Source organism: Drosophila mojavensis, unplaced genomic scaffold (genome assembly GCF_018153725.1).
Source record: "Drosophila mojavensis isolate 15081-1352.22 unplaced genomic scaffold, ASM1815372v1 contig_16, whole genome shotgun sequence".
NCBI classification, from domain to species: domain Eukaryota; kingdom Metazoa; phylum Arthropoda; class Insecta; order Diptera; family Drosophilidae; genus Drosophila; species Drosophila mojavensis.
This window is the reverse complement of record NW_025318693.1, coordinates 7,713,020-7,735,398: the sequence shown is the minus strand read 5'-3', so window position 1 is coordinate 7,735,398 and position 22,379 is coordinate 7,713,020. Positions and strand designations below refer to the sequence as shown.

Here is a 22,379-nt window from a genome sequence, read left to right as displayed (position 1 = left end):
CAGGGAAGTGCTTGAGCGTTAGTTTAAATGAAATACCCATTATCACAGCAGAGCATGCAGCATGCAGCATGCAGCATGCATCGAGCAGCGCGCAGCGAGCAGCATTAAAATGCAAACGTTCAAATTCGCATCTTAAGAAAGTTAAATCCGCTGCTAGCGTAATTGCTACCAATTCGATACGTATCTATCGTATCGTTTAATACCGCCGTTTCCCTCAATCGAAGTTTGCAGACAAGTGTCAGATGGTATTGGCTTTAATGCGCGACGTCTTTTGATAGTTGTGCGGGCTTAAGCAGTAAACTGTTTAGCTTTGACGGCTGGCAACGCACTCGAGTGCGGAATAGAAATGATTGGCATAACGATGCTCCAGCAGCTGCGTCTGTAATAAGTTAAAGAGCATTTACCAACAGACACGCCAGGCTGTGCCCACATCTATGGCCCACACACAAACAGATAACAGCATTACCTCGCCAATTCTCTGGCGAGGCTGCTGCCTCGGGGCATGACTCAGGCGATGGCGAAAGTTTCAGCATAAGGCCATCACGAGCTGCATAAATTCCATAAGGACACCGTCAAGCGTTTCACGCGTCCACCTCATTCACCTCATCCGCCACGTCCCTTTGGCCCTTCCGGCCCATCCGGCCCTCCCTGGGCCATAGACCCTTCGCGGCCTATGCGCCGATGCCGGTGCTTAGGCGTCGTAAAATAGTTGAAATATTTGAGAAACTTTTTCTGACTTAATGAGGGCTTAAATAGCTTGCATATATGCAATTGTTGGCGCTCAGTTTTTGAAAGCCGCCGCTAATGCCTATTAATATAAATTGCTCTCTCTCTCTCTCTGTCTATCTCTTTCAATGTGAACGAGTTAAAGGATGAAATCAAATTTTTGCGGTTTCCCCAGAAAGTTGAGTGAAGCTTAAAGCCAGCAAATCTCGCTAAGCCTTAACGAAGCCACTACATACATGTATGCATATGTATATTCATATGCATGTGTATGTGCATGTATGTAAACATAACTTTTTTGTACCACTTTATGATTCATAGGAACAATAGTTTCTTTTCTTTTGGCTGAGAGTTTAACCTTTAACGGGTTGATGTTCGCTTAGAGCTCAGACTTACAAATGAAATAAATGAAACTTTTCAGGCGAACTATCGCAAATTGGTAGCAAAAAGTGATTGGCGAACAGAAGCTGTACGGAAAATACGGACAAGCTGCCGTGTACAAATACGTGAAAAGAAAAGATGAAATTCTCGTTGCTGGAAAATGTTCCATTAATTTTTACATACAATGACCTGAATCAGCGTTTTTGGTGGCTCGCTTCTTGGTCCTGGCGTTGAAGCTGGCGATGGCGATGGCGATGGCGATGGCGTTGACTCTGGCACTGGCACTGGCAACGTCGTGGGCGTGAACAGGAATAGCAGCGGTAGTGACTTCGCCAATTACTGTGGGCTGGGGCGGGATGCAGACGTGAGTGCGGGCAGCGCTGGGCTCCCAATGAATTGGGACTCAGGTGGGAGTTTGCGCATTCGGATTCGCTATTGCAGCACAGCATGCAATGTGCTGGTGCTGAAGCTGAAAAGCGTCGTTGGGAACGTGCAGAGAATCTAAAACAATTTGTAAAAAAAAAAGAGAAAGAAGCGTACATATATAAGGGAGCTGTGGGCAGCAACAGGAACGTGCAGGATGCCTCAAATTAAATAAATTATAACACACCGATGATGATATACCCTTGGCGGTGCTTAACACATAAAACAGTTCATATCAAATGCGATTTTATTGACCTACGAAATGAATTATTCATTCGTATCAATGGGAAACTTTTCGTTTTGCCACCTGATTTCGAAATTGGCCGAGTCGTGATCTTTGAAATACAAGCATAATCAGATAGTTGAGATGCATTTTGCTGCCCTATACATGAATAAGCCGACCTGTCAGTCGCTTACAATTTTGCTAGCCTTTCATTTGCAGCAGCAGAGGCAGCAGCAGACTAAAACAAGGCGAAACCAACTAAATTACGTATATACTATATATATATATATGTATATGTATATATGTATATACATATTATGTGGGTATTTTTGGTGGCGTTTGACCAAGCAGCATAGGTCAAGGGTCGGACAGCATGATGAAGCCTTCATTTCCACACATTACGGTATCTAAACTAATTTAATTATATAACTCTTTGTGCATAAATTATAAAACTGGTGCTCAAAACCGTTGTTGCTCTCCGAGAATCAATAAAAAAGTTAGTTTATAAAATAATTATAAAATTTTGCATGTTTTTAACAGCTGTTAACGATGAAATAATTATAAAACTATGGATATATTTTGTAAACATGGCATGAGCTGAACTTTACAAGTTATAAACATTTTAAAAATAAGTAATATAATTCAATGGAATTTTCTGCAATTTCACTGAATTTTTTTTTATATTATTTATGAAATTCTATGTATTTTGTTAACGTGCGATGAAATTCGTTTTACAAGTTGTGAATGGTTTCGATTCGATGCAACACATCACTATGTTCATAATAGTATTTTTCCTGAAATTTTCTGGCATTTCACTGATTACTTCAAAATTGGTAAATAGGACCTCGACGTTTCATATTAATTAATAGTGCTCTTCTGGTGCTGTTACTGCCATAGATTCGCTTCCACGTTCATTGATTTGGTTTACCCTAATTAGTAATGCCTGCGAGCACATTCACATTTCGCCCGAGCAATGAACCAATTTGGAGAGCAAACATTTTTAGGAATATACATATGTGCGGCCCAAGTTGGAACGCTGGACGCTTTAACACATTTTTGGTTTTTCATTTAACGATTTAACGCAACACGAAATATTTCGGAAAATCATTGTAGATGCCCAATGGGCGGTGCGCGCCCACTGAGCCGAGCGGTTGTTTCGCAAATATACTTACTGGCATGAATGTTTGCAGGAGCGTAGCTATGCGAATTCTCATTTGAAAAATTTTACAATAAATTTATTCGTATCCGCGTCGGGCTCACACAGAAAAACTATTTATTTTAATTTGCGTATCTTTCGACCTAGCCGTTAAAAAACTTGATAAACTTTCATTACCCAAATATAAGGCGGAGTTCGATTTTTGTTGTTGTAGAGTTGTTGTCTGTTTTTCGCAAAAGAAAATATTGCTGTAAAACACCATAAAGTTGATTTTTATTTGGCATTTAATATTTGGCGAACAAAGCCATATCCGCATAAAATCAATACGCTTTGAAAGCAATAATAAATTGAATTTTTTTTCTGTTTACCCCTACAGCAAGTCCTTGCTACGCCTCTGAATGTAGCTGCCATATAGCATACATATATCTCTATCTGCGCGCATATACATGTGTATAAAAATATGTGCAGATATATCAGTTGTTGTTGTTGTGAATGCTGTTATTGCTGGCCATTCAAATCTTGTTTTATGGTTTTGTCAGCATTTAAACAGCGGATTCATTAAATTGTTGCATAAAACCCGTATACGCCCCGCTGTTCGCGGAATCAAACTCTGAACATACAATATATTATTATCTATATACGAAATAGACACAGTACATACATATAAACATATGTATGTATTTACGATGGGCTCTAATTTCAGAGAGAGACAGATAGAGAGAGAGAGAGAGAGAGCGGAATATATAAGAAATTCTTTCTGCCAACATAGATTGGATGTAATTTAAGAGCCTTGTTTATAACTACGTCTATGTTTTTCAATTTCGACTTATAATTATTGTTGTTTTTAGGCAATGGCGTTTCATTAGGTGTTTTATTGTCGACTCCACTCCATACGCAGCAGGAATTTATTGCTAAGTGCTTGTGGCTATTTAACGTTTTTAATTGAAAAACTTTTGTTTGCGTCGCTGGTCGACTGGTGCCAGCCTCTCAGGGAATATCCTTCTAGCGTCTGTTCGTGATTCACAGTTCGTGGAAAGATAGCTTGGTCACTGCTGGCAACGTTACTCCAAATTGCTCCGGCTGTCAGCGACAACTATTTGCAGCCACTTATCATAATTAGCCCTGTGCTAGTGCTGCAAATGGTGAAGTTTTCCCTCAATATACTTACAAGGATCGTCCACTTGTGCCGCAGAGCCATTAACAACTTATTGCCAAATAGGTGGCTGGGTGGCAGGGTGGTTGGGCGGCTTGGGAGGGTTTTGGTACGTCGTCATTACCCTTAACTTTGGCCGTGCCACTGCCAAGAAAGAAAATGCTCGTGAATACATTTTCATAACGAGAGCAGTCAATCACTTGGCATACTTATTGTTTGGTCGAGCTGCTTCATCATTATAGACAGACATAATCAATTGCAGTCCATTAGACATCATCGAACTCGGCTCCAAACGAGTCAGACACAAAACGAACCTTTTATTTCGTATTATTATTCGTCATGCAGCATATCGGTATCTACATATATTTTGTTGCTCTACTCCGAGTGTTTAAGAGAGAAATGCTGCAGCAGATGAAATTATGAATTGAATGAGAATGAGCAATCCACAAAGGATTCACTTAATTAAAAAAGCAAGATATTTGGATAGCTGGATAGCTGGCAAATATGGGATTATATTGCTTTATCCGATAGTAGTATTTCAGCTGTAAAATGTTTAGCTGGCTCTTAGCTTCTACTATGTCACAGGGACATAGTAATCGCCTTTATATTTTTTCGTCGGAATCATTCATCATGTGTATTCATTTCGAGCTGCACGTCTCTGACTCGCTCTTTTATATATTTTTAGAGGGGGCTGTCTGCCATAGCTTAAATTCCACACTCTGCCCATACATCTCTAGCTTTATTTGCGCTTTACCTGGTATATCAAAAAACAATTTTTTTTCTATTTTGCCACGTCACTGTTAGAGTCGAGAGTAGCAATCACAGCAGCATATGCTTCATATTTCAATTTTCTACCTTCAATTGCGGCGAATTGCTCTGTGCTCACACAGGCAGACGGACATACCCCAACACCAATATACTCACTCACATTTGCCAATCACTTTTCTATGATTCGATTTGTGTATTGGATTCGATTGACGCCTTCTCACTCCGACACATACTCACCGTATCAAGAACACAGATAATTTATTTAATAATAATACGTATATTCGTTTATTACCCTGTTTCACATCTTAACCCCAAAAATTATAAACGATTAATAACAAAGTTGTTGACAATTGGTTTCAATTTGTTGTTTTACGAACTGAATAATCCCATTTGGTTTATTAAACAATATTTGATCTGGTCTGCCATTGAGCATATCTAAGATAGTGTTATGCTCTTGCCTCTATGCAACTATAAACAATAAATTAAATTGGTTTTGGACTGAATGGGAAACAATTCCATCTCCAATGCAAAGAGACGCAGTTATTTGGCGCTCTTGGGTATGTGTGTGTGTTTGCGTTTGTGTACGTTTAACAATCTCTAAAGTTTCTCAACTATTTTTTCTGGTATGTGTTACGATTCACTATGAACGATTATATTTAACATTGATAGCACATTCATTATGTGAACGGATATTTTCTTTTGTAGTAATTGATGTATTTATTGTGCACTTGCATTGAAGCACATATTTCTCTAGAAAATCAGCTTTTGGTCTTTGAAACCTGACGCTCGATTAAATTTGCCAAATACATCTGTTACGGCTCTGATGGATCTCAAAGATTCCTTCAAGGCTGCTATTATTACGAATAATAAGTAACGTTTCCTTTTCGGCGGATTAATAAATTAAATCATCTCTTAGTCACAAGTTTATACATATATAAAGTATTTGTTCTTCTTCATTATACTCTATGTAACTCTATTGCGCTGACACTGCAGAGTTTAATTTTTCGGATTGTAGAATTCGTATATTGAATTACTGTTTTGATGTTCTTCTACTTTGTAACTTTGATTACTTTAGACTTTAGATATACAAATTTAGAGTATTTTCTGGGTTTTTCTATAATTTACCACTTTTGGTTTTAAGGCAAATAAAATTAATCTCATGCTCTTAATGTAACCTCATGCGCTTAAGACTAGAAATTCTTGAAAGATGAGTATCATATATATATATATATATATTTATATTTATAAACTGTATTACTCTAAGTATACCAATGTATTTGAGAGACTTCAATATACGTTTTGTTCAATGGCATTAAAATTGATGCTAAATATGTTGAATTTTCTAGATGCATTAAAACGATTGGAAATGCTCGGTTGCACGAGTTCGTGTGTCGAGTATCCATGCCTATTCTAGCCCTTTGAAGGTAATTTGATTTGGTTATGATTACAGGGTAGCCTCTGAACGTCTTCATTTATGGTTAATCGCAGAAATATGCTTAAATTGTTATTTCGAATTTTACTAACTTGAATTGGAAAACAGGGCGACAATTGAGTCTTTATGCTATTTACAAGTAGAATAGATCTTCGTCCACTGGTCCTTGGCTCCGATCAGTTTCAGAGAGACAATTGAAATCGATTGCTGAACTGTTAAGCTGATCCTAGAAACATTGGCTCCGTCCAGACGAGGACATTGGCATGCCGCTGTTACCGGTGGGCGTGGTCGCACGAGTGTCAGTGCCAGAATTCGGCGGTTTCATGTTGCCCAGCAGAATGGAGGCCGGCCCTGGCGAGGCCGTCACAGTGATTGCTGGTATATCCGTTTTGTTACCATTAGCATTGGTGGGCGTGCCCGCGCGGCTGCCACTGGACTCCGTCACCAAGGGTGAGCCCAAGCCCACAGTCGCCGACATTGGCAGCATGTTAAAGTTCAAGTGCGGCTGAGGCCGCACCGCAATGGCAACGGGCAGTGAAGCCTTGCGGTTGAGCGAGTGTCATCCCAGGAAATACTGCCCGCCGCTCTCCGTGGACATGCCGCGCGCCAGACTGCGTGGCACTGTGCTATCGTAGTAGACGCCGCTGCCGCTGGTGGCGGGCATCGAGTGCGGCGGCAGCGTCATGCCGCCTCCTGCGCCCAGCATCGCCGGCGGCGGCGAGGGCGCACTCATCAGACCCATGCTGGTTGGTATTAGAGTGCGACGCAGGGTGCCGCCGTGCGTGTGTTGGTGTCCGGGCACCATGATGGTGCCACTCAGATAAGCTGGCGATACGCCGCCCAAGCTTGAGGGGCCCAGCATGTGAGGACCTGTGAAGAGACGCATATATATATATGTATATAGATATGGATATTATGGGAACGGCGATTATATATTAACACGACAAATTTATATGTAACAAATGAACATTAAATTCACTTTAATTACGTATTTAATTATGCATCGCAGTTAACGGCATTCTCTTTAATATAAATATACACTACACTCTGTGCTACTTACCTATGGTCATTGCTCCGCTCACAGCTGGGTGGCCCATGCTGGTGTAAATGTTGGGCTGCGTGTGCGGTGCCATCAGCACACTGGTTGCCGTAGAGGATGGATGTGGATGTGGATGTGGATGTGGATGTGGCACTGGCAGTGGATGCGAGTGTGGTTGAGCGCCTGTTAAGCCAGCGTAGCTACAGTTGGGCGTTGGTGCGTATGTCATGTAGGAGGTCTTTTGTTTGTTTGGCCCATGCCCGACGGTTGCGAATGCCATTTTGTGCCGCATGCAGATGAGATGCCGAGTTGTTGACGGTGACGACAAAGGATATGAAAGGGCAGAGCACAGTAAAGTAAAGTTAAGCTGCTGCTCATTTATTCCTGCAATTGAAAATGACGCAGGCCCAGACACCAGATACCTGGCTCACCGTGTTCACCTTGCTCACCTTGCTCACCTTGCTCACCGCCCCCCAATCGGTGGCCATCAGAAAAAATGTACGTAGCATACGAGCAAATATGTAACCTTAGTGGCCCTCACAGCTTTCTGCATTTTAAATCTTCATATTAAGTTAATCAGAGTGCGCAGTTCAGGTTGAGTAAATGTTCTTAAATCAAAATAATTCCTTGAGTTGCATTTCATAAATGTAAAGACTCTAGCTACATAGGTTATGGACGTTCAAGGACTCGTCCATCTTTCATCTTGTAAATTGTTTATTGTCCGTCGATTTAAGTTCGTGTACTTATGGTTGAGCTTGTGTAAACTTCTTTCAATCAAACCGACTTAAAAATAATCTACAGACGGTACATGAAATCGACGGCTCTGTATTGTTGCAAACATCTTTGCATTTGAGCTTGTATTTGGTATTTTCATCTTTTATGTGGAAAAGTCCCTCAGGCGACTGTCCAAGCTGTACAGGTGCAGTAATTTTCATTTTCAACCCTTCAACTCAGTCCGACAAACCATCAGAATGCTCTCCCCATCATGCATATATACGTGTGTATATATATTCGGGATATATATACATTGTACTTATGGTTGTATAAGGCGGCAATGGTTTTGTTACTGCCCAGATCCCATGAAATAAACAACAAAAAGTACAAAAATTGTTGCAACGAGCATTCGGAGCAAGGCTACTAGCATTTTTCCCAACGGAGGTGGGAGTTGAAAGACAAGGGGGCTGCGTGTCGGGTGTTTAGGGTTTGGGCAGAAGGCGATTTAAAGACTCCTCGCTTTTGTTTGGCCCAAAATGGGTTAAATGGCAAGGGAACTTCCATGGCGCCCGTTTCCTCTCATTTCCTTTCAACAGAACCACAACAAGCCCGTTGCTTTTGATGCGCCCTCGTTGTCTATTGTTGGCTTAAGCCAGAACAATGAAATTTCCATATTTAGAGATGTTTATTTACCTTAGGTAATGACTACAGGTAATGACCAGGCCACTACCTCGGGGCTGGAGCAGAAAAGAGTCGAGTAGAATAGAGTTTTGTAGAGCTCCTAGCAGCTATTGAAAGGTGATTTAACTAATTACCGTATGCTTAGCTAGCTGTAATTGCACGTCTAAACAGTAGAGCACCCGACTAAGCTAAACCCGAGTTGAACCCCATTTCATGCCCAAGTCTGCAGAAGGATTTTCGAAAATCATGGTCATGCCATGCTTTGTTAAGCAATTCCAATTGCAACTCACCTCGTTCCGTGATGATAGACTAGACAATGGCATCGGAGCTGTTAAGTCAACGTCGACATCGATGTCGGAGATGTCGTCACCGAAAGTGTCGCCCAGATGGGTTTCACCTGTTGCCATCTGTTGGAAATTACTGCCGGCCCCTCCGCCAGCAGCGCCGCTTCCACCTGTGCCATCGATTGGAGTTTCTGCAAAGTTTTTCGCCACGCCACTGACACTGGAGCTCCTCTTCAAACGGCTGCCCCGACGCTGCAGGGTGAGTCGGCCGATGACAAGCGTTAGGCACAGGAGAACGCCCGCTGTCACCGATATGATTAGATACAGGTAAAACTGTTCCTGGTGCTCTGCATGCCAAAGTGAGCGGCAAAGGCAAAGGCAAAGAGAAAAAGCAAAAGCAAAAAGTAATGTAAATAACTTATTTTGAGGCTTGGTATATAAATTCCTAATTTCCGTACAGCAACAACAGCCGAACGGCGCGTCGTAGCCTGTACATAGTTAGTGTAAGCCTGGCGGAGCAGCATGATGAGTTTTCCACATGGCTGATCTTCACTGACTTTGTGTGCTCGTCAACGCGTTGTCTGCATTTGCGTGGGCGGAAAGTAGTGAGCTAAACTTTTAATCGGGCGACTTTGTTTATGAGTAAAACGAAATCAAAAACTTTACCATGTGGCAAGCAACGAGCTGGGTGCAACGTGCAGCACATGCAACTTTGTGTTGGCTACCGCAGCCACTGCCGCAACTGCAGCCGCAGCCGCTGTCACAGTCCAAACGCTGTTGCCCTCTCTTCGGCTCTGTTGATGACAGACGCTGAGCTGACAGCCGAGTTGCTTTTTGAGACATGGAAATGGTAAAGCGGGAAGATGTATATATATGTTGATATATATAAATATATATACATATATATATTTTTTTGTCGAACATCGTCTGCAGTGCTGCGAGACGTGACATAGCTGTTGTTGTTCTTTTAGTCAGCGAACTTGTGTGCCGGTGAATGTGACTTTGTGGACGCGTATGTGTGTGTGTAAGCGAACAAAAACTTCGATTAGTTACACATGAAAGCCTTAACTGTACGAACGGCATGCTAGGGATAGCATAAGAGGACAGGATCTCGAACTCACTTCGAATGTGCAGATAGGTGTGCAGCCAATTTGCCAAGAAACCAACCACTTCGACACGTTCAGTGACGATGTCCTCTTCGGTGCAGTTCAAACCTATTGTACCCCAGTCATCCACCATCTGGCACTTGCGGCGATAGAAGTAGTTGCCCTTCTCATAGCTCCATTTTGTATTGGCGGTCTCGGTCCCGGTCCCGGTCCCGCTCCCGGCACCGATGTCCGAGCCTTCGGTCGCCAACTCAATGGTGCTATCCTCATTATCTATAATTGAAGCCCCCTCAGCGGTTGTGCTGATGTGCTCACTGGCCACTGCTGTGGTTGTAGCCGACTCAGTTACCAATTGCTTGTTGAATGACATTTTTATGCGGTTCAACAGTCGCACTGATGCCTGCAGACGCTCTGCGAAATATGCCATTGGGTGAGCACATATTTTGTGTACTTTTTTTTTCACTTTTTTGGCGAAAGCTCTGACAGCTCTGGCGGGCTTGCATCCATCAGGGGCAAACGGGAATATCCCGGGCGCAACGTCGTCAGCAAACATGATTTGACGTTACTTAATGTTACTATAGATAATGCACGGCTTGAATGGATGCGAGCCGTACGAGCGTTTGGCTCAAACGCCAGTAACTCAGCTGGCTAATGAAGACGGATGGGCATGCTCTTAAAATATGTATGCGCCATGCGCTGGGGAGGCACTTTGCAGCAACTGAACGGCATGGCACATACCGATGCGACAGACTCCATTAAAAAGTGATACGAGCACGCAAAGTGAAATCAAATTATGGACCTATAGTTCGCCCCAGGCACCGATTCCTGAAATCTCTGCGAGTCTCTGTATGACCTTGCGCTCCCCAAACACTTACCTTCTAACGAGCCATCGTTGCGCGATAGCAGTGGGGGCAGAAGTGTGCTCGTTGCCTCTTCTCCAACGTTGTTGGTGTCAAAGTCAAAGGAACGACCGACGTTGGCGCCCTGCAGCTTCGGTGCCGGTGGAATCGCCTCCGACTCCTTGTAGAACTGATCCTCGTCATATAGTTCATCCTGGTCCATGTCCAGGTCTGTTTGCTGCGGCTCGTCCGCCTCCGCAGCTGTTTCATAGCGATCCTTCAGTACTTTGCGGGGTACTGCGAAAAAGTGTGAATTAGCTGACAGTTGAATTAAATGTGAGGCTTAAGGACTTACTGCATGTGTAAACGACTTTCAGATACATGCGCACATCGGCCTTGCAGGGACGTCCAAAGGTGCCGGCGTCTGCGGCCACCGAGCAGCGTCGTCGTCCATGACAGATTTGCATGACAGTCTCGGTGGCATAGGACACAAGGCAGGCTGGTAAATAAAAAAACTGGATCAATGAACTCATGTATGGCTTTTGCGGCTGCTGCTTACTGGGCTGGCTATTCTCTTCCCGATTGATCCGTACGGTGCCGGGCGGCGTCCCCGGTCCACCGCACTGCACAGTCTCCCGCTCCGTGTGTCCAAAGGAAGCACTGTAGATGGCGATGCGTGAGTATGGATTGCACATCAGCGGCATGTTGTCATTTTCGCAGGCCAACTTGCTCCGGAATTCGTCTTTATGGATGATGGAAAATGCAAAAAAAAAAAAAAAAAAAAAAAAAAACAGCAAAAGCCATTAAAATAATTCGGAAAAAAATGTTCACCAGCAGAAAAACACGATTGTGATGCGTTCATTGGAATTTGCAGACGGGGAGTTGTGGCTGTGGCATTCATGTGAAAAACGCTCTCAAAAATACAATATATGAATAATTTATATATATGTACTTAAATAAATGTATGTAAGTAAATAAGGAAGCAATTTACATATATATTTTTACAAAAATATTAAAAACTTTTAAACAAACTTTCATTTGCAACTCTTTTTTTGAGACTTCAGTGACATTTTAACAGATTTGTTGATGCATATGCAACTAATTGCTTACATTTCTGTGTTCGATGCTATTTAATTAATACAAATTTCAGATAGCTGGCAACTCGAATTGCCATATTCAATTTACAGTCATTATAACAGTGAAAATAAACAAGTGAAAAAGAAAACTAAATATTTGCTTTGCGAGCACAAAAGTTTATATGTATTTCATTTGTATTAATTACGTATACGCCACGTTTCATCGAGCTTAAGTTGTCAATTTAAATTCAAAATAATTTCTATAATAAAATCAGGGATGCAAATGTGGTTATTTTGATAATTTAAACATAAAGCATCCACTGGCTTGGAAATGTTGCACAAATGTGACAGGAATCGTATGCGCGAAATATTAATACGAAAAAAGTGTATTCACTTTTTATACAAAACGAAAGTCAATGTATTCTTTATTTTCATTTAAATATGAGATAATAAATGAAATATATTTTTCACACTTGATGAAACACATACATAATCAAATAGAGAGAGAGAGATGACTTTAACAATGAATTTAAAATCGATCACGTCTCAAATTTCAGAAGGGTTATTCCTAAAATATAATTTAATTTAATTAGTATCAATTCTATGTTATTTCGAGTCCTTTGTATCGGCCACAAAGTTTTCATTTTTTTTTATTTATTTTTTTTATTTTTTTTTTTTTGCATCAATATTGTGCAAAAGTAATTACTCGTATGTCATGGTGAAATTTATCAAATAAAAGTCTAATATCCAATTACTTTGTTTGACTATGTATCCTCAATATCTAAAGGCATTTGTCGAGCATGGATAGTCGACACAACACATGTGTATATGTATGTGTGCTCTCAATGGCACACATGCTCAGTAATTTACCACTACACTAACATGCACATATGTATATACTAACGTCTCACAAAGCAAACTGTTGGAAGTCAGCCAAGTTGAGATTTGCAATTGTCGAGGTACAGTCGACTAAGATTTCCAAGATATTTCCTTCTTTTGCTCGTTTCGCCCAAAGCAAGCAGAAAAGGACGAAGCTCAAGCAATTATGAATTGGGCTGGCGGCGCTCTTTTTCTTCTGCTGTGCACTTTGACAGCCACCTTAAAATGTTTCGCATAACAAATATATGAAATGTATGTACATACACAAGTACATGCTCACACATATATATGTAGATACATATTTACGTACATACATACATACGCATAGATGTACATTTGATGCATAGGAAGAGAAATGTCTGTGGTGAAAGCTCGGTCCGAGATGAACTTTAATAAATTTGGTAAATATTTGCATAGCCTGTTTACAGGCCTGGGCCTCTGGCATTTGCTGCATTGCCCCGGCCTTGCGGATCTGACTCCCACATGATACGTGCACGGGTCTCGTATTGGGTACTGTGATTCCTTGCTCCTCTTAAGAGTGCGAGTGCACGTTTTATTATGGAGAGACGTGAGAAAAGTTGAAAATTGCCATATTTTTATGACCACAATGTGCCGTCTGGCACGCGCCTCTCCGGCTGCCTTCCTGCCCATGGCCCATGCGCCAGCTGGGCTTGCCGTGCTGTGCATTGCTTGCCTCGAGCTTCGTTTTGGCATGGGCATGGGCATGAGCATGGGTATGGGCATGCGCTTCAAGCCTGGGGGCATGCTGTAGCTTTTGCTCCCACTCACATAACCAGGCCGTAATTTTTCAACGTTTTCCACTCGTACTTTGCAGTTTTATTACTTGTCGCTGGTGTCCATAATGAGCAAAAGATAACAGACAATTTAGAAAAAAAAACTCGGCTCTCCTTAATTATATTACCTCAGCCAAGCCCCCGCTGTAGGCCACCATGTGCCAGCTAGCTTCAGTGTACTCAGCTATGCGGACCAAGTACAAGTTGCCCTTTTTCAACCCGCTGTGCATTTCCCTTTTCTAATTTGAATGCGGCGCTCCTCTTTTGTCTCTCTCCTGTTTGCTTCACTTCTTTGGTGTGTTTGTGTGCTTTTTAACAAGATAACATCTGCGTCACTTGTCAAAAAAAAAAAAAAAAAAAAAATAAAAAAAGCCGGCACAAAAACAAAAATGGAATTGAACAACTCCCTTTTTTAATGCGAAGCGTAAATACCCTCTCATGTCGTAACTTAAGATCCAATATAATTTACAGACTAGTATGATATGCAAGAATGATATTGATCCGATCCATAGTCACATAAATATTTTATAAAATTGACAGCTGATTCAAAGGCAAATTAACATTTTCAAGCTACATTCAAGTTCGTTTTCCATATGCATATATATCATATATGATGGAATTACAATTTACTATTTTCTGCCTGTGAAAATATGCAGCCCATCTTCTTCAAAATAAAAGGATATATTTGAAGTTAAGAAACAGATGCCTGCGACTCCAGCAACTTGAATCTGGTCAAGAATATAAACACTTATTGCGATTGCTTTTTGTATCTTGTCCGCAATGTTACGCATTTCGTAGCAAAGGAATAATGCCAGTCTCGAGTGTAGTAAAAAGTATTCTAGCATAGCTGCAAAAATGCTGGAAATGGATAAAAGGCTGACGCAAATTACCAAAGAATTACAAGGAATGCATAGGGCTTTGTGTGCACTGGCAGCTAGAATCTGAATACCGTCGAATTGAACTGTCTGAGCGAGGCATTAAGAACTCGTTTAACGACTTTCATCCAATGGCTGCAGCCATTGGCAACAGCACCATTTCGACGCCGCTTTGTTCCAGGTGAATTGGAATCTGAATCTGAAAGTCAAGTGCCCCGGAATGAGAAGCAGCACTTAGGTGGTTCATCTGCTCGCTTATCGGCTTATGTTTGTCGAGTGATTACGATTAAACATGAATTGCTTAGTGGATCGTAAATAATCGAGTGTCATTAGCCCAATCGCCGGTGGCGTTCGCCCATCGCGATGCCACGCTAAAAAATGCACAGTGCAAAACTATGCAAATATCTCAGCAAAAAGTTTATTCAACTATTTTTAATGTTCGCTAAAGCTAAAGCTAAAGCAGAGGCAAAAAAACAACGCAAAAGCGCAGCTGCATTTTTCATTATGCTTCTAGCTGAATTTGCAGCCAGTTCCCAGTTCCCAGTTCACATTTTCCATTTCCCAATTCTCATTGCCGCCCACTCTTATCGCCTCGAACTTCTAGTTGAGTTGAAGTGCTCATTAATTTTGTTGTTTTTTTTTATTTTTATTTTTATTTTTTTATTTTTATTTTTTTATTTTATTTTTTTTTTCTGTGTTTTGCCACCATTGTGCAAGTGTGAGATGAGAGATTTTAGTACATTATGATTGTGCCTTCTGTTGTGCAGTCCGTTCAACTTGGATCATTATTAATATAAATGCAGGTGCTAGTTACGAGTGACCTGTGAAGGGGGCCCTTCTCTACTGTCTGTATATACTTGTTTGGTCAGGGCTTAATTGACTTCTGTATAAAAGTTGCTTTAAATGCTTATAACATGTGCATGATTAAATGTTTAAATATCTCTTTAGTCTGAAATGTGAATTATTTAATGGTCATTCTGCTCACTGGCTTGTAGGCTTTTATTATAAGTAGCTTTCTCTGCATAATAACTTATCCTACAACCATTTTGTGCCCACTTATATTTGGCTTCAATAAGAGCTACAAACACTTCGTTTCCCATCTATTGCAGAAGTGAAATAATTCAAATAAATAGATTATTATATAAAGGGATTTGATATTTCATTGCACACATAAGCGTTGCCTTAAATATAAATTGATTTAGCTCCAATTGATGTACTAAAAATTTATTTAAAAAAAAAAAAAAAAAATACAAAAAATCCATAAAACTTCTGTAACTTTTAAGAAGATTTTTGCAATATATTTTTTGCAGCGCTTGAAGGTTATCTGCACATGGCTTCAATAAATGACGGCTTATTTCTTTTGGTAAAAATAAATTTGTTTGTTTGCCTGAGAACTTAAATTGATGTTTGGCACTTTTGCATCTGGCAAATATTTATTTTTGCCGCTGCGCAAATAAAATATATCATGGTATGGTTAACGCGGCAAGGACAAAAGCGCCAACCTGGTCGCCTCGGTAGCACATACTCGCTTTTATTTTTTTTGTCAGGGGGATGAAGAGCCAGTGTATGGACGGGGCTGGACTGACCTGGTAAAAGAGCTGGCATACTTACATGGACGGCATTTGTAGGCAATCTCGACGAATTTTCGAATGCCCGAGCAGGGATCGGTGCTTGTGTGCGTTTTGGAATTCGCAGCGAACTTACAGTGCCTCTTCTTTTGGCAGGCATCCACCACAGTCTGCAGCAGGGCGTACTGTAAGAAAAGAGATACACACAGAAGTAAGATATCGTGCTGGAAGGTGTGTTTGTGTGTGTGTGTGTGTGTGTGTGCTGTGTCCTGGTTGTGGCTGGGGGTCGATGAGGGTGCTATTGATAGATTATTGGGCGCATATGGCAGCTGCAGCCGCATCCTTGCCAATGCGAACAAAACAGCCAAGACAACAACAGTGCAATGCGACGATGGCACTAGCGTGGCGCCACCTCAGCTGCAGGTCGTAAATCTCTGTCCGCCTACAAGATTAAGCTATGAATGCATTTTGTATAAGCCTTGACAATTCCACAGGCGCATAAAACCGGCAGCACCATTCAGATGTTGCATATACATATGTACATATGTATGTATGTCTGTAATGTTGCATGCAGCTTTCGTGTTGTTGCGCAATTTGCAGAATCTGTTTACATTGAATTAAGCAATTGCTCGGCCAGTGAGAGCTCTACATAGGTGAATAATTATAATCCGATTAAGCGCTTTAAATTGCTTTGAGATGGATTTAATTCAGCAATTACTTAATGGATGATTCTCACAAAATCGACTATAAAAAAATAAAAACCTTTTCCTGTGGGCTTACATTTAATTAACACGAGCAAATAAGAGAACCAAAGAAATAAATGAGAAACGCAGTGTTAAAGTCAATTGTGAGTGGCAGGCAAATACTTGGTCACCGAGACAGCTTTAAATGTCATTAGGTCGCGGGTAGACATCATATATCGATTTTTAAAGCAGCTTATTTGTTACTTTTAAATAAGAAATTGATCTACTTAGCTTGAAAATATATTCTGAATATAAAATGTGTAAAGAGGCAAGAGGATTTGTGTCGAGGAGTCAGACATGTTTGATATCATGGCCAATATGTATTCTCTTGTAAACGTTTTTGTAAAATACATATGTAAGAGTTCATGATATTTAATATTAGAAAATGCTGACTGAGAATTTTCTATGTTAAATTAAAGAAAACGCATTGAACATTTTGCCAAGCAAAAAATCTATCAACAAACTTACGAAGAATTCAAGTCAAAAGAAACCGTCTTGTTTACAAAGAGCTCAAATATCACAAACTTCAGCTCGGTGGGGGTTGGAAAATAAATATATGTGGTCAAAGACTTTTACAGTTTTATATGTTTTTAAATGTTGAAGTTTATGACAATTTCCAATGTGAAAGCAATCAAATGTAGACATTGGCGATGACTTGTGCCCTACGCACGTCATGGAGAGCCATGACAATTGACATGAGTTATATAAGAAGAATTTTAAATAATAATAGTAAACTAGTAGTAGATCTTTTAATGTTCCTTTTATGCTTTTAAAATATGATATATGATTCAAATTCAAATTATTAGCTTCTCTGTCAAGTTAAATTTCATACTAAAGCTAGTGGCTAAATATTGTGAGGTTAGTTAAGTTAAAATCCTATTGGGCAGAATATACCGCACATAGGCAATAGATGGTTAAGTATATGTCAAACATTTCAATTTATGGTTAATTAGTTAGGTATTCAATAAATCGAACACCGCACACAGATATGTGCAAGAGCCTTAATTGTGTTTTGAGGTTTTACTCTCTCAGGAATTCAATTGTCTGTGTATCTGTGTGTGTGTGTGTGTGTGTGTGTGTGTATCGACAAGGGCAGCTTATGTACGAGTGCAAGCTGTGAGGCATAATAATATGTTTATACTCGCTACCATTTTCGCTCGAGCGTATACGCAATGCTCGTTTAGTGCTCTACGGGTGAGCCGCAACCGCACTTGGCAAATGTCGTTAGCTGGCTTAACTGCAATGAGTCAAATGTCGAGATTGTGGCTAGGGTACAATTTAGTTCCGCTTTAAGAAGCCACCGGAAATGAAGCGTGAGTATCATGTCCCGGCCGTGTGTCCGTTGCGGTTACTCTCGACCGCATGTCACACATCACACATGAGACATAAAGTCATCGTCTTAGTTCCAATTGATGTGCGCAATGAAACGCAACGGGCGGCCAGCTTTGTAGCACAAGCTATTTTTGAAGGATATGGTTCAATGAAAAATTAACCCCAGCAATGGCTCCACTAAAGTTGCCAACTTTGTTCCATGCGAAGACCTAACGACCTCATAAATGTGACAAATTGCACTGTACAAGCACACACAACTCACACACACACACACATATGCATCCATACACACACTCTCATGCATATACAATGCACACACAAGTATGTTGTGGCAACTTTTGCTGAACTAAATTATGTTGAACAATGTATGGAATTTTTCTGGTTTCTGTATTTGGTAGAGTTTTCTCATATTGCCCTAGCAAGCCAATATGGTGATTCATTTCAAAATTGGAATTTTCACTCAATCGATAAATCATTATTTATGACTCTTTAGTTAAGGACTTTTGATTTCCTGATTACGTTCTACATATGTACATAGTGAAATATTTTGGATAATTAATATTACTGCTAAGAATTTCTGAAAAATCATACACATATGTATTAGTCTAATGATGGCCCAAAAAGATTGGACTAAACGATTTTGAGAGTTCGCCAACATAAATGCACGTATGTGTGTGTGAATGTGTGCAGTTATAAATACTATACTGGGTTGGTTTAGCTTTGACTGGGTAAGTAACTAAAAATTTATATGATTTATGCCTTCAGCTTGGCCAAAGTGAATCGAATCGATTTTCATTATGAATTATTGCTGTTTTTATGGCATCGTTCTACTTCACTGATTTATTTGAACTGCCTTCTTTCACATGTGCTCTGGAGGTGTGTGAGTGTGTGTGATTGGATGTATGTGCGTGTGTGTGTGTTCTGACCAAAAGGAAGCTATTTTATCGCGCTTGTATATACGGCAATGTCTTTGAATGCACACTGTGGAATCGTGCGGAAAATGGGAAAAATACATTTAGGAAAAAGGTAAGCCGAGGCGAACCTGAGTCGTTGAAGCAGCCTGATGTCCCTGCAGTATGTAATAGGTAGCTTAATACATATGTATATGAATAAGTGGACGTTTATGGGTATATATGTATATATATATATATATATATATATAAATGTGTGTGTGTGTGGCTGTATGGTGCCAGCCGTGTGCTGAACATGGCTGAGCCTTCTTTCGATGATGAGTGCGACGATGATGGAATTGCAATTATACTGATTCAGCTTACCTGTAATCGGCTTACGGTACACGTTTCCGGCGGTTTGACTTCGATTTCTGTGCCGCTGTGGATGACAGCATCGCCGGCACTTCCGGTCGTGGTGAGGTCCTCCTGCGACACAGGCGGACACAAGCTGTGGTCGGATAAATCTGTTCAAGTGGACGAGAGGGCAAATTTGTTGTTGTTATTGTTGGCATTGTTGTCGTCGATTTTTCGAAGCACGCTGAAGTGATGCGAAGCGGTGCAAAGTGGGTAGCGCCAAAGTGGAGTGAAGTGGGTCAGAGTGGTCTTCGGAGGTCGAGTGGCATGTGGAATGTGGTCAGAGCCGAGTGGAAATAGCGTTCAATGCAAACGCAACTCAATCTGCGAGCATCTCTGAAAATCGCCACGGACGTCCATCCGTACGTATACTCGATATGGGCGTATGCGAAGCACGGCTCGCTTCTCATTTGCTTTCATTGTGATTGTCTGCTTGTTTGCGTGCATACTACTACAACTACTGCCACAACTAGTGCCACTCGAGGGGGCGTCGACAAGTACACAGAGAGCCAAAACATGGCCACGTGCGCACACAAATAAGTAAAATACAATGCGTACAATCGACGCGTGTAACGGACAAACTTTGGGCAACAATCAATCAATTGCGATATTGGCAGTCGCTCTAGTCAGTCGAAGGGCCCGACCATCCGTTGTTCTGTTCACTTGACGCTGGACGGACCCAACTGCACCTCCGGCACCGTCACCACTCCGGTCGCCACTTACAGTCCAGCATTCACTTCGCTGATTCGTACGTGACAATCGAACTTACCGCCCGCTCGTCCGTACTGGGCCAGCTCTATGGAAATGCTTGTGCCACGTGGACAGCTGAGTGACAGCTGTTCTGAATCGCATCCGGCACGCTGGTACGTCCGCAAGGTGGCCGCCAGCAGGGCTGAAAGAAAACATTGCCAAAGTGAGGCTGCATTAATATATGAATGAGACAGAAAGCAAAAGTCAAAAAGAGAAATAAAGAAACTAAAAACAAACAAGTAAGAAGGCTCTAGTCGAGACTGCTCGACTAGGAGATACCCTGAACCCTCTAAGCTGATATTCTAATCATTCTGCATTTTTATGCACACATACATACACATGCATCCACACGCACGCATAAGCATGCGCTCTGCTAACTGCGCAGTAAGCAGCGACTGCGCTTGGGCTGCGCTGCAGTGTGGGCAATATTATGAGAATTTATTTGTTGAATAATTTCTTTTGTAGACATAAGATCTTAATGAAACTTTCAAAGTGTAATCATATGATGAATATGTGTGTACATTCCAAAGCGCAAGTCTCTAGTACTTGAAATGCGTTTTTTACAAATTTGGGGCTAAGGGGGCGTGGTATCCAAAATCTGTAAATTAAAAAATCTTTGTATCGATTAACTTTATATACAACGAAAATTTGAAGACTACAGGTCTAAAAATGTTCAAATTAGGCTGAAAAAACAATGCCGATTTTTCGATTATTCTCGATAAAAAAGTTATCGGATGAATTATCGAAAAAATAAAGCAAACTCGTACTGCGTATGGTACACACGAGTATGCATGCCAAATTTCAGCTCTCTAGCTCGTATAACTTCTGAGATCGACGCACTCATACGGACGGACGGACGGACGGACGGACGGACGGACGGACGGACGGACGGACGGACGGACGGACAGACGGACAGGGCTATATCAACTCAGCTCGTCGCGCTGATCAAGAATATATATACTTTATGGGGTCTGCCACGCCTCCTTCTGCCCGTTACATACTTTTTCACAAAACCATTATACCCTGATTTCCCATTTTCAATGGGTTCAGGGTATAAAAACAAAAAACATTCACAAAACGCATATCAAATGCAAACATTGATTCAGCTACATGTAGGATTCCGCACTGTTAGTTAAAGTAAAGATCCCCAGCTCAAAGCGAAATCAATGGTATGAGCGCCAATATGCTTTTGGCACTCGAATTCGGATGGATTAAAAACTAAATTTAACAAAAATTAAATGTTGTTCTTTTAGAAAATCTCAATGTGAGTGTATTGATAAAAAAATATTTATTCGTTTGACTGCATTGAATGGGCTTAGATTTATTTTGTCATATAACATGTCAATATCGATTTGCTTCGTAAATCATTTTAAATAAATACTAATAACTTGTAATAACAACATTTGAAGTTGTAGTTGAAAGAGATATAATGTCACTCTCCCTGTATTCGCTCGCCCTGTGCTCGCTCTCCCTATTCGTCGCTTTCGGCGAATTAAAGAATAGTTAATATATTATTGAGAATTCTTCATATTAATTCATTTATTAATGCAGTAGATATAGATATCATTTAAAATATTGCATAGCTTTTTAAATTATATATATTTTTACTGCATCAATGTGAAGAATTCTATAGCAAATTAATAGAAAATCTTAGTCTTTGTTTCTCATATTACTCTCAAAGGGCATCCACATTTCGGTTTCATCAAGTTTGCTCTTCTTTCTTGCTTCTGTCAACATATTCAACCAATTTTATCGTTTCGTATTTTTAAGGCAACAGAAAAATCATTCAATTAAATTTGGCACACATTCAAGAATTTTATTATTTTTCAAAGAATTGCATTTGACATTAATAAACTGTATGAAGCTAAATTAAATTATAATAGCTCCACATGGTGGCAAGAAGATGTGGTATCGACATGTCGAATATTGTGAATATTTTTTTCTTCAAATATATATACTTTTTCATTTTGTCCTTCTCTATACAATGCACAAGTCTTACAGAATGCTACTGTATTTTTCAATTGAAATGTCATTTGGAGCAATGGTTTTGAATTCATTGCTTTGTCGGTGGTTAAGTAACAGCAAAATACAACAGCGAGTAAATTAATTGTGTTTGTTATGAACGTTAAACGAAAT

At 40.6% G+C, this 22,379-nt stretch overlaps 1 protein-coding gene and 1 long non-coding RNA gene across 8 annotated transcripts in view; both read right to left on the bottom strand.

Moving 5' to 3' along the window:
- Window positions 1–5,068: 5,068 nt before the first annotated feature.
- LOC6573097 overlaps window positions 5,069–22,379 on the bottom strand; it is a 32,367-nt gene continuing 15,056 nt past the window's right edge. For 6 of the 7 annotated variants that reach the window (XM_001999152.4, XM_044007267.1, XM_032731928.2 and 3 more), the window contains 10 exons: window positions 20,263–20,385; window positions 19,464–19,603; window positions 16,158–16,299; window positions 11,482–11,664; window positions 11,278–11,421; window positions 10,959–11,219; window positions 10,099–10,494; window positions 8,984–9,324; window positions 7,320–7,536; window positions 5,069–7,129 (listed from right to left, as the gene is read on the bottom strand). In XM_001999152.4, coding sequence (XP_001999188.2) covers window positions 6,819–7,129; window positions 7,320–7,536; window positions 8,984–9,324; window positions 10,099–10,494; window positions 10,959–11,219; window positions 11,278–11,421; window positions 11,482–11,664; window positions 16,158–16,299; window positions 19,464–19,603; window positions 20,263–20,385 — 2,258 coding nt within the window. In that variant the 3' untranslated portion in view covers window positions 5,069–6,818. The remainder of the gene's footprint in view (window positions 7,130–7,319; window positions 7,537–8,983; window positions 9,325–10,098; window positions 10,495–10,958; window positions 11,220–11,277; window positions 11,422–11,481; window positions 11,665–16,157; window positions 16,300–19,463; window positions 19,604–20,262; window positions 20,386–22,379) is intronic. The other variant, XM_015166749.3, reaches the window with a different exon arrangement.
- On the bottom strand, window positions 13,238–16,143 carry LOC122756784. The gene is made up of 2 exons (XR_006356639.1): window positions 13,800–16,143; window positions 13,238–13,727 (listed from the first exon to the last, which is right to left on the bottom strand). It is a non-coding gene; the product is annotated as an uncharacterized LOC122756784 (long non-coding RNA).